This window comes from Narcine bancroftii, chromosome 2 (genome assembly GCF_036971445.1).
Source record: "Narcine bancroftii isolate sNarBan1 chromosome 2, sNarBan1.hap1, whole genome shotgun sequence".
NCBI lineage: Eukaryota > Metazoa > Chordata > Chondrichthyes > Torpediniformes > Narcinidae > Narcine > Narcine bancroftii.
Genome location: NC_091470.1, coordinates 155861698 through 155874408, shown reverse-complemented (window position 1 = coordinate 155874408; position 12711 = coordinate 155861698). Strand labels below are relative to the sequence as shown.

Below are 12711 nucleotides of genomic sequence, written 5' to 3'. Positions count from 1 at the left end.
GAGATGACCTTGCACATCAGATCATTTAACAAATTTACTTTTAGCCCAACATTGAACCTCCAACCACTGTGCCATGTTAAAGTCTCCTTAATTCAATGTGTCAACGATTTCTGGAAACCTACATCCTTTCTGTCTTCTCAACTACAGTGGGTTATCCCATTTACCTCCCTGCAGAGTCCCCATCTATCGGCCTGGAAGAAAGAAAATTCTGCTAAAAACCTACAAAATAAAAATTGTTTACCTCCTGCGGAGGCTGAAAGACCTGCTGAGTTCCTCCCAGCATTTGTGTTTTCACTACAATCACAGTGTCTGTAGACTTTTGTCTTTCACACAAAATTGTCACAACTTACCAGCTCACTGAATATGTCATGTTTTTCAGGCTTGCTCAGCCACAGTGAACAGTTTATCACTGGTATATGGCCAGTTAATTAGAGGCAGTACATAATGACTCCTTTCAGAACTGATTCGATTCATACTTTCATTCCTGGAATGTATTTTGAGTGCTAAGGCAAGGTATCTGTCCACTGAACAATTTTACAGGTTAGAGCATACACCTCTCAAACAGACAACTTGTTATACTTCAGTTGAGCCTTCAACAATCTTTCTTCAGCTGTATAATCATCTCCTTTCTCCCTCACTCAGTTTTAGTTCAAATTAACTGCTTCATGTGGTAGCAAGTTTCACACTAAAACACCTCTGAGCAAAGATTTTTTCTAAACCACACTTTAAATTTTTTGATGAATATTGTTATGGATTGATTTTTCTCCCTGCTCAGTTAAATGAAAACCTTTTCTATTTTACTTTGACAAATCTGTCGCACACAAAAAAAATTGGATTGTCCCTCAGCCATTAATTTTCAAGTTTCTGGGGAACTGGCTATTTATTTATTCTTTCTTGACAGGCATAGTGTGGTCTTTTATATTGACTGGGCAAGATGAATTTGCTTCCTGCAAGTGTATAATTGAATACGAGAGAATCTCGTATCAACAGCTAATCTTCCCAACTCCACTTCCCCACATCTTCTTCATTCTCTCTGCCAAAAGAAATGCCAGTATTTAATATACTTTTTGAATGAATATGCATTGGCCACTCACAGTGGAGAATTCCAAACTTTCTTAACTCTGTACTAACTGGATCATTCCTTATCATGTACCCCTGTACTTAACTTTAGAGGTAGAGGAATCGCCCTCTCACATTTATTCTGTTACATGTTTCAGTGTGTTAACCTCTTCTAAACTCTGGAGTATTTCCCTCATTTTAAAACCTTTTAGCTCAAGAAACTGTCAAATGAACCTCTGCAGAACACAAAAGGCAACTCAATTCAGTGACCCACCTATCAATATCATTGCTAACTTTTGACTTCCTCATTTCAAATCTGTAGTATCTACAGGTTTTTTCCCTATATTCCATCTCACTTGGTCAGGAGGGAAACATACCATATGCTTTCCTCACTGCTTGATGAATTTAAATGTTAATTTTGTGATGACTTTCTAATCCCTCCATCTTTTACTTCCCCCTCATGTGTACAGAATATTCCATTTGTATTCTTACAAAGGTGAATAATTCCACCATTCTCCATATAATGTACACCTGCCAGTTCCAGTTCCTTCACAATTATTTGAACTATTGCAGCCCTTGTATAGTCAATTTGTAATTTACATTTACATTTTGCAAAACCATTCATGTTTTCTGCAATTTGGTTCAGTCCTTTCACTATTAGGTTCCTTGCTTTTTTTCAAGCTTTAATTTTCCTTCCTCAAATCAATTTCCCTACACAACCATATAAATCAATCCTTTAATTAAAAATAGTTTGTATCACTTAATTTAACTCCTAACCCAACGAATACCATTTGAAACATTTTAAATCTGAAAAGATAAATTTGGGAAAGTTTCCACATTCAGATTTGACCATACAAGATTTTATACGAGGGAATCTATTAGTTCATCAACAGTCAAGCTTCACAACTTCAACTCCCCACACCTTTTTCATCCTTTCTGTCAAAAAAAATCCATGAATCTCAGTATTTAATATGCTCATTGAATGAATATGTACAGGCCACTTGCAATGGAGAATTCTAAATTTTCCTAACTCTGAACTAAATGGACAATTCCTTATCAATGTTCCCCTGTTTATAACTTTTCAGCTGAAGGAATCACCCTCTAACATTTACTGTTATATATTTCAATGTGTTAACCTTGTAATCTTCTAAACCCTGGAGTATAAAGGCACACTGTGCTCGTATGGCGGCTGGCGCAAGGAGCCAGGAGGGCGGCCGGCGCAAGGAGCCAGGAGGGCGGCCGGCGCAAGGAGCCAGGAGGGCGGCCGGCGCAAGGAGCCAGGAGGGCGGCCGGCGCAAGGAGCCAGGAGGGCGGCCGGCGCAAGGAGCCAGGAGGGCGGCCGGCGCAAGGAGCCAGGAGGGCGGCCGGCGCAAGGAGCCAGGAGGGCGGCCGGCGCAAGGAGCCAGGAGGGCGGCCGGCGCAAGGAGCCAGGAGGGCGGCCGGCGCAAGGAGCCAGGAGGGCGGCCGGCGCAAGGAGCCAGGAGGGCGGCCGGCGCAAGGAGCCAGGAGGGCGGCCGGCGCAAGGAGCCAGGAGGGCGGCCGGCGCAAGGAGCCAGGAGGGCGGCCGGCGCAAGGAGCCAGGAGGGCGGCCGGCGCAAGGAGCCAGGAGGGCGGCCGGCGCAAGGAGCCAGGAGGGCGGCCGGCGCAAGGAGCCAGGAGGGCGGCCGGCGCAAGGAGCCAGGAGGGCGGCCGGCGCAAGGAGCCAGGAGGGCGGCCGGCGCAAGGAGCCAGGAGGGCGGCCGGCGCAAGGAGCCAGGAGGGCGGCCGGCGCAAGGAGCCAGGAGGGCGGCCGGCGCAAGGAGCCAGGAGGGCGGCCGGCGCAAGGAGCCAGGAGGGCGGCCGGCGCAAGGAGCCAGGAGGGCGGCCGGCGCAAGGAGCCAGGAGGGCGGCCGGCGCAAGGAGCCAGGAGGGCGGCCGGCGCAAGGAGCCAGGAGGGCGGCCGGCGCAAGGAGCCAGGAGGGCGGCCGGCGCAAGGAGCCAGGAGGGCGGCCGGCGCAAGGAGCCAGGAGGGCGGCCGGCGCAAGGAGCCAGGAGGGCGGCCGGCGCAAGGAGCCAGGAGGGCGGCCGGCGCAAGGAGCCAGGAGGGCGGCCGGCGCAAGGAGCCAGGAGGGCGGCCGGCGCAAGGAGCCAGGAGGGCGGCCGGCGCAAGGAGCCAGGAGGGCGGCCGGCGCAAGGAGCCAGGAGGGCGGCCGGCGCAAGGAGCCAGGAGGGCGGCCGGCGCAAGGAGCCAGGAGGGCGGCCGGCGCAAGGAGCCAGGAGGGCGGCCGGCGCAAGGAGCCAGGAGGGCGGCCGGCGCAAGGAGCCAGGAGGGCGGCCGGCGCAAGGAGCCAGGAGGGCGGCCGGCGCAAGGAGCCAGGAGGGCGGCCGGCGCAAGGAGCCAGGAGGGCGGCCGGCGCAAGGAGCCAGGAGGGCGGCCGGCGCAAGGAGCCAGGAGGGCGGCCGGCGCAAGGAGCCAGGAGGGCGGCCGGCCCAAGGAGCCAGGAGGGCGGCCGGCGCCAGGAGCCAGGAGGGCGGCCGGCGCCAGGAGCCAGGAGGGCGGCCGGCGCCAGGAGCCAGGAGGGCGGCCGGCGCAAGGAGCCAGAAATACAACCAGAGGCAGGAACCAGACATCAACGTGTGAAAGAAGAAATTCAGTAAAAAAAAACTCTGTAAATTGTAAAATCTGGAACTTGCTACTGTAAACAATTAAGCCAAGTGGAGGTATTGATGAGGGAAAAAAGGGAGAAAGTATTTAAAGAAAATGCTTATTGTATGGATGAAGAGTTGAGAATAGATAGTTTGTCCTCTATAATGACTTATTGACCTGCAGAAAATAATTAATTCTAATCCTAATCAGTCATTGCCAAAACAAACCTGATTTTACATTTACTGTGGATAGAATTTGGACCTAAAAATTTATTTAATCTTATCTTATTGTGCCTACTGTAACTACCTAACAGGGATAAATCAATCCAGATTACATGCACCCTCATGACGTCATACCTCAAACAATGTTTTTTAAAAATATATAACTTACCACCTGCAGTGCAGCTACAATCTCCTGCAGATGCTGCCTGAGGGCGAGTTCTTGTTCCCATCTGCAGAAAGACAAGTCTGGTTACTACAGATATCCAACTGAAGCAAACACTGAATTTTAATTCATCACAATTACCACTATTTAGTGAATAATAATGTGACATGGTAAAATTAAAATGATAAACACTGGTCTTATTCAATTATTAAGTATAGATTCTTTTATCCCAGTGTGTCCTCCACTGTTGGAAATGTACCCAAATAAAACATATTTGCACAGCATTTTGCCAAAATCAGCATTTTTCCAATGTTTAGTTGGTATTCACATTTATTTTGATGTTTTTTCCATGTGTTAAAAATGTCATTTGAAGTTAAATACTCGAATTAATGAAAAAACAAATCCAATTCCTAAGTATCAGAGATTATTTGATTGTAATGTTATTTGGTGTTACATCTGTCAGTGAATGTCTTTCATTGTGATGCTTCTTTGATGGCAGAGTACAGGACATTACAGAACAGGTGCAGAACATTCTACAAGGGGTGGTTCAACCAGAAGTCATTATCCAAAATGGAACAAATGGCAAGGGGGATGAAGGTGCTTTTACACACTTCCAAGACCAAAGTTAAAGCAAAAGAACAACTCCTCAAAGTAATCTCTGACCCATTGCTCATACCAAATTCAAGCAGGTGAATAAAAGATCAGAAAATTAAAACCAGTTAACAAACTGTATAGCTGAAGAAGGACAACGTCATATTCCTGAAACACGCACCATACGAGAGGTAGGAGGGTCATGACAAGATTGACAGATTGTATACAAGCCAGAGTGAGTTATACATCAACACAGTAAGATTAATGACTGCTGGGTGAAAGAATTTTATCTCATTTGGCAAAGTTACCAACAGAAGCTGTTAAGCCATTTAGAATTTTGCATGTTTCAATTGGATAATTTCTTATTTTTCCAAATTTGAGATTAAAGGCCTAATTTTCTTCAGAAAGAATTACCACAGATTAGGAGACTAGACAGAGTAGATTTACAAGAATGGTACAAAAAAATTAACCACTCATTGCAGGGATTCTTCTCCTTGAAATAGTCAAAATGCAATTTAATTGAGATGCTCAAAATTATAGATCGACCTTTTGGTCGCAAGTTTGAGAGAAAAATTGAATGGAGATCTGGAACTTGAGGCCCTAAAAGTAGTAAAAATAGATTCAATCACAACTTTCAAAACAAAATTCTATATTCACCCAGTGCTTCGGAGAAACAGCAAAGATGCAAAAGCTTTGATCAATGTGGTATGCCTTGGTCTTTAATTAACAATACTATTTATTCCCAAAATAACTAACATACCAATTGGGCATTAGCCTGTTGGTTTCTCTCGACTGTCTAGCCAATTCCCAAAAGATTACCCTGATCTAGCTCCAAACCAATTATTCTGGAATCCTACTCAAATGGTCAAATCCTTTTTAAAATAAAAACCTATTTCACAGTTTCAAGATACACTTTTACAAAAGAATGTGTTGAAGCATTAAAAATAATCACGACTTGTTCAAAGTTTCCATTAATTTTCCTCTTGTTTTATTTGGAATGTTAACCTTTTGTTTTTGCTTCCCTGCTGTGCAAAAAAAAATTGTCAATGTTTCCAAAGCCTAAATATTTATAAGTATTCATTAAAATCAACCTTCTACATAAAGGAAGAAAGTACTTGGTCCTCAGAACTCAGGAAAATCTAGCACTTACTCTAAAATTGTTATCTCTGTTAGCATGAGGGCATCCAAACTCCAGTCCAAATATGGTGATAGCAAGGCAACACAAGTAGAATCAATACTCTTTACAAGTGGCCTTTGCATTGGCTTCCTTCTCCTGCTGCTGAAAAATCTTAGCGAGTCTGAGCAATACATCGTTCAAAAGGTCACCCTAAAACTTTTTTCCTGTTGTAACACCCAATGCATTCCACTTAAAATATATTTGGCACTTGAATGTTTAGTGAGAACATTTAAATTGTACTTGGATGATTTATTTGCTGAGGTCCTCAATTGTTTTGTTCAATATTGAATGAAATATTATATACTTTAAGTTTTAAATTGTACTGGACAATCTATGCTCTATGTTACCTGCTTCACCCCATTTAGATGAAGAACCATAACAAACGTTGGAGAGATTTCATAGCCAGTTCTAAATATAACTGACGTGTCCAAACTTCTTTTGCAAATTTGTTAAATTTAGATCTATGAGTGAGGATGAGGCTACTTGGAGAAATGTTAAATATGTAATAATGTACTTGGATATTCATGTACATGTGAATATGGACAATGATTCTGGGAAACATGAGGATCTTTCTCATTGTTATCGAGTTTAAAAACAAACGTTAATACCTTATACTACTTCTGAAAGAATCCATTTCTCTTGAGGCAACTAAGTTTCTCTTGAGGCAATGCTGGAGACTCAGAAGAGACTGTTCGGTAAACACTGCACGAGTTTGGCATTTACTTGCTGTACGGGCTGCAAATCTAAACCCCTCAATCAATATAAAGTTGCAGACATTTTATATTCTGAGAGAATGCAACATTTTAAATAATAGTCCCAGTTTTCATTTTTAACAAAATGATTTGCACATTCTACTTTGAAGCCTGATTAAAAACATAATTTGGAGTAAATAAATAGTAAAGATATTAACTACAACATGATACAAAGAGAGCATGAAAATTTGCTATTCGTGCTGTACCAGCTATAACATCTGGGCCACTGATTTATGATTGTATAAACAAACTTCTGAATTGGGAAACCATAATGGGCTGAAACTAACAATTCAGCTTGCTGTGCCAGTCCTGGCATTTCAAAACAGTAGCTGAACTTCAATCCCACCCAGCTTTCTGTTTGCCACTAGATCATCAATTACACATAATTTTACAACCAGCTTCCAAATTTTTTAGCAATGTTCCTCAACAAAATTCTCTTCACTTTAGCTGTGATTTCAATATATATCCATTGATTAGGTTACGCTTACAGTTGCCCAAGCGAATAGTTCTTGCCCGACAAAAATCCGAATACTTCCATTTGGTCAGCTTTTAATTGTCTCTTCCAAGGAAAAATAGTTTAAACTTTTCCAAATTTCCCTCCCTCAATACAATCTTCCCTAATGTGATTTGACCACTCACTGCTGCAGTCAGAGGTTCCCACCTGCTTCAAAAAGGCATCAATCATCCCAGTACCCAAGAAAAATAGTGCGAGCTGCCTCAATAGGCCCTTTCATGCCAGGCCTTCACCTGGAGGCCGGCTATAAGCATGGAGGGAAAGTATAAACATATTTTCATGGAGAAACCCTAAAAGGCTGCTTACTGCATCGCCTTCATGGTGAGTGGCGCCTCGTTGCGCCCTCTGGAACCAATGCACCAGCCGTCATAAAGATGCAACAGCCGTCTTCCTGACCCATAATCTCCTTCACAGCTGGAACTATTTTTCCCAAGAATAATTCCAGCTGCATGGGGGATTATGAGTCGGGAAGACAGCCATTGCTCTGCTGAGTTTTGAGCCACTGATGAGCAGCCCCAAAGACTGAAGCATCCCGGTGAGTACTGGAGTGGCCGGCAGGGCTATCAGCCTACACTGGGCACCCCCTGATGGCTCCCCCACTCTTGACCTGATGCCCCATGTCCTGAGGGCCCCCGCCGGCCGTCCCTGAAGGGGACATGGAGGGAGAGGGGGGGAGAGAAGGGGGAGATGGGTCACTGCCTGACAGCATTATCACGACATCATCAGCCAGCTCCTTGCAGCGGCTGTACATTCATGTAAGGCAGTGGAGCACAACGCTCCACCGATTATTCTTCCTCGAGAGGGATTGAAGTCAGCGCCTTGGGGCCGGCCATGGCACATTCATAGAGGCAAGTCTCCCGATGTAAGGGCAGAGAATCTCCGCCTTTAGATTCTGCCTGTTTCATTGCATGAAAGGGCCTAATGACTACCACCCAGTAGCATCAAATTTTAATGTGATGAAATACTTTTTAAGAGGCTGGTCATGGCCAGAATTAACATGTACCTAAGCAAAGATCTGGACCCACTGCAATTCGTCCATCACCACAATTGGTCCACAGCAGATGCAACATCACTGGCTCTTCACTCAGCTCTGGATCACCTTAAAAACAACAACTCATACATACGGCTGCTCTTTAGCGACTACACCTCAGCCTTCAACACTATCATTCCCTCACTGTTGATCAAGAAGCTACAAACTCTAGGCCACTGAACCCCCCCCCCCCACAACTGGATCCTTGACTTACTCATCAGAAGACCAGTTGGCACAAATCAAAAACAATGTCTCCTCCTTACAGATTATCAACACAGGCACACCCCAAGGATGCATGCTTAGCCCACTGCTCTACTCATTATACACCCATGACTGTGTGGCCAGGCACAATTCCAGTGTTATCCACAAGTTTGCTGATGACACCATAGTTGTGGCAGAATCACAAACTGCAATGAGGAAGTTATCAGGAAGATGACAGATCAGTTCATTGAATGGTGTAATGACAACAACCTTGCGCTCAACATTAGCAAAACCAAGGGGATGATTGTGGACTTCAGAAGGAAGTCAGAGGAACACGACCCAGTCCTCATTGAGGGCTCAGTTGTAGAGAGGGTCAAGAACTTCAAATTCCTTGGTGTCAACATCTCTGAGGATCTGTCTTGGCACCTCCATGTTAATGCAATCACAAAGAAGGCCCGCCAGCAGCTATACTTTGTGAGGTGTCTGAGGAAATTCAGTATATCACCGAAGAATCTCAAACTTCTACAGGCGTACCGTGGAGAGCATTCTGACTGGTTGCATCCCTGCCTGGTATGGAGGCACCAACTTTCAGGACAAAAAAAAACTCCAGAGGGTTGTTAACTCAGCCTGCGACATCACAGGGACCTTCGAGAACATTACATGAGGTGGTGTCTTGAAAAGCTTCTATCATCAAAGATCCCCACCACTGAGGCCATGTCCTCTTCATTTTGCTACCATTGGGGAAAAAGGTTTAGGAGGCTAAAGACGAGCAGTTAACAGCACAAGGGCCGCTGCCATCAGGTTCCTGAATAATCAATGAACCAAAGACACTGCCTTACTTTTTGTGCCCTATTATTTTTATTTTTTTATAGTAATGTTGTAAGATGGTTATAATATGAATGTTTCCTCTATGACGCTGCCACAAAAAACAAATTTCATGACTTGTTCATGACAATAAATTTTATTCTCAGAACTAATTTGATTATACTCTGGCAGCACAATGACCCTTTGTGTCCAACAACTGTGTTTAGAAATCCAAAACCATTTTTATAACTTGTCTTGCCATCTTTGAAATGTGAATATTAACGTGCCTATTTATTAGCATAACATCGTGCTATTTTAACCCAATTTTTTCTTTATCCCTCACAAATGAATCATATGCTTCCCATATTAAGCTCCATCTAAGTGGCTTCTTCCCCCATTTAACTTAAGTCAATAAGCATTTTTTTAAAAATTGACATGTAATCATCGCAACATTGCTCCTATTTCTCAGTTGAAAAACATTACACGCAAACTGAGGGTGTGGGGTGGGGAGGAGAGGAAGAAAGACACACCATTGCCCAGAGAAAAATCACAACTAACTTCTTCTGCTCTGTCACTTTACCATTAGCAGGCACTAAAGTACTAAGAGTTTAATAATTTTTAACTGAGAAGGAATCAAGAGCTTACAGGTTAATTTTTTAAAAATGGATGAAGCTGGTTATATACACAGCTTTGATCAATATTCTCCATCACCTCAAAGAATTAAAGCACAAAACTGACATGATCTGATTTGAAACCTTTGAAATAACCTTTCCAAATTAAACTTTATTTTAAGTTCCCAATGCACATCTCTCCCTTTTTTTTGAAAGGTAATAAAATAATTTTGCAGTCCTCTTATACTATTTCTACATTCAGTGGAAGCAATGACGTGATCTGTGCCTCTGCTATTTCTTTTGCATCCTGACATTATGATATTGCAATTAAATTCAAAATTGACCATGAAGTTTTCAAGGAATTTTAATCTTAAGATTATATGATAATTCTTGCTTTACATACTATCCTGTACTAACTGCCCCTGACCATTTTGTGTATTTAAATAGAGTCATATGCATGGCTGAGCAGGCTCTAGGGCCAGATGGCCTATACCCGATCCTATTAATTGTGCTATGCTTTTCACATTTCACCAACCTTTCATTTTTAATACAACATTAGATCTTGGCTGATACTCATGGGCAATGAACAATTGCAAGTATTAAAGGCCGTTCATGCAAATTTCCTGCAAATAAAACTTTCAAGTGGCTAATACAGAATTTTAGATGCAGCAAGGAAGAAATTAATTTCTTAACATTTTATTAGAATTTAAGGCAATTAAAAATATTCACTGATATCGACACAATATTTTTAATTTCTTATATTTTTGTGCTACAAGTGTGAAGCAGAAAGTTTCAACCACTAATATAACTGTACTCTTCACTGTGTTTGTACTGCGGTATCACTGGTTGACCACTTGCTCTGTTCACAAAACAAACATTATCACTGTACCTCAATAAATGTGTCACTAAATTTGAACATTATAAAACATGATGTCCTAAATGTACAGGTTGCTTAACACTTAATCATAAATGAAAAATAAAATCACAGCAGGATATTTTTAAATCAAAGTCTAGTTTTCCATAAATAATTATGAAACAATTAAGAGAAAAGGTTCAAAATGATTATTAAATGTATTTGAAAATTGGGCACAATGCAATTTCACAGACAAACTGCAGAATTAATCATTCTATGGAAAAAAAAACAGGAGAAAATCTTGGTAAAGGTTTATAGTCACTCACGTGGCAATACAAAGGCAAAATTCCTGAAAAAAAAATTCACACCAGACAACCCAAAAAAATGTATTCAAGACAAACCACCTTATTGCTTGTATGTGCCGGATGCATGAAATGTTTGGGTGTCAAGGTCATTGATCTCCACCAATGACTCAAATTTACACAATTAATTTAGTTTCCTGAGCTACACACGGACTACAATCTCAATTTAATCTGCACTACAATTTTGTACTCCCCAGTGAGACATTAACATAAAAGTTATATAATTATCAATGCTTCATTGAAAGCATTTCAATGGAAGCAGTCTCAGCAAAGCCTTCATATAGAATGACAGATGAGAGAATGCAAGACAGATTTCAACAAGATAATTATTCAATGCACCACAACACTTGCAAAGGAGGAAATAACAACTGTGAATGTTATTTACATTTTGAAATCAAATACACAGAATATTTGGTTCAATCAATTTTTCAGTTTTTGGAGTTAGGGATCCCATAATATTTTTCTAAATTGTCTATTCTGGCTTATTCTATGAGAAACTGATTGTTTACTAATCTTGCAGCACTTGTAGAATAGTTAACATTGAATGCGTGTTGCATCTACCTTCAAATCCATAACCAACAGACACAAAATTATTACACACAGTGTTGAGATGCAAGTTAATAGCCACATAAATTGAACTTCCTTGTATAGTTTCTTCCTACAAGTAAATCTACATTTATACATTAAGATATTACTATAGATAGCCAGTGTTGTAATTTCCCCATCCCATTTATCCTTCAATTAGTTCTGATCTGATTAAAACATTCTCTTGAAGCATCATCATTTAAAAGCTACCTTGACCCTAAAGAGGAAAAAAAAACAATGCTGGAGAAACTCAGCGGGTCGAACAGTGTCCTTTTTATAGCAAAGTTAAAATACATAACCAACATTTTGGGCTTGAGCCCTTTTTCAAGGTATGGTAAAAATGTTGGCAGGCATCTGGATAAAAGGGTAAGGGGAAGGCGTGGCCACAAAAGCAGGAGGTAATAGGTGGAGAAGGGAGGGAGGGAACAACAGTAAGGAAAGCTTGGTGAACAGAGATTGAATGGGGTGGAGAGCTGACAGGGAGGGAAGAGAGGGGGAAAGGAGAGTTTAGCATAAACCAGAAAAGTCAACTACCTCAACTACACTTCCTTATACCCTGTTCACTGCAAGGATTCCATTCCTTCTCTACCACATCTGTTCCAAGATGAGGTTTTCCAGTCCAGATCTTCTGAAATATCTGCCTTCTTCCACAAACGTGGCTTCCCCTCCACCACCATCAACTCAGCCCTCACCCACATCTCCATTTCCCACTCATCTGCCCTGGTCCCTTCTGCCTCCAGTCACAACAAAAGCAGGATTACCCTTATCTTCACCTACCACCCCACCAGCCTCTGCATCAACACATTATCCCCTTGAATTTCTGGCACTTACAACAGGATTGGAAAGAACATCCCCTCCACAATCTCCATCAGTACTGGAGCACCACAGGGGTGAGTTCTTAGTCCCCTGCTCTACTCATTTTACACTTGGTATGACAATAACACCATCTACAAATTTGCTGATACCACGGTAGTGGGTTGTGTAAACAAAGGTGATGAGTCAGAATGCAGCAGGGAGATTGAAAACTTGGCTGAATGGTGCACCAACAACAACCTTTCACTCAATGTCACTAAAACTAAGAAGCTGATTTTTGACTTCAGGAAGGGAAAGCCAGAGGTATACCATCCTGTAATCACTGAGGCATCAGAGGTGGAGAGGGTGA

At 42.5% G+C, this 12711-nt stretch overlaps 1 protein-coding gene across 4 annotated transcripts in view; it reads right to left on the bottom strand.

The window, feature by feature from the left end:
* Window positions 1–12711, bottom strand: part of iffo2b (intermediate filament family orphan 2b) — a 47177-nt gene that overhangs the window by 22324 nt on the left and 12142 nt on the right. For all 4 annotated transcript variants that reach the window (XM_069918742.1, XM_069918745.1, XM_069918743.1 and 1 more), the window contains exon 2: window positions 4076–4136. In XM_069918742.1, the coding sequence (XP_069774843.1) occupies window positions 4076–4136 (61 nt within the window). The remainder of the gene's footprint in view (window positions 1–4075; window positions 4137–12711) is intronic.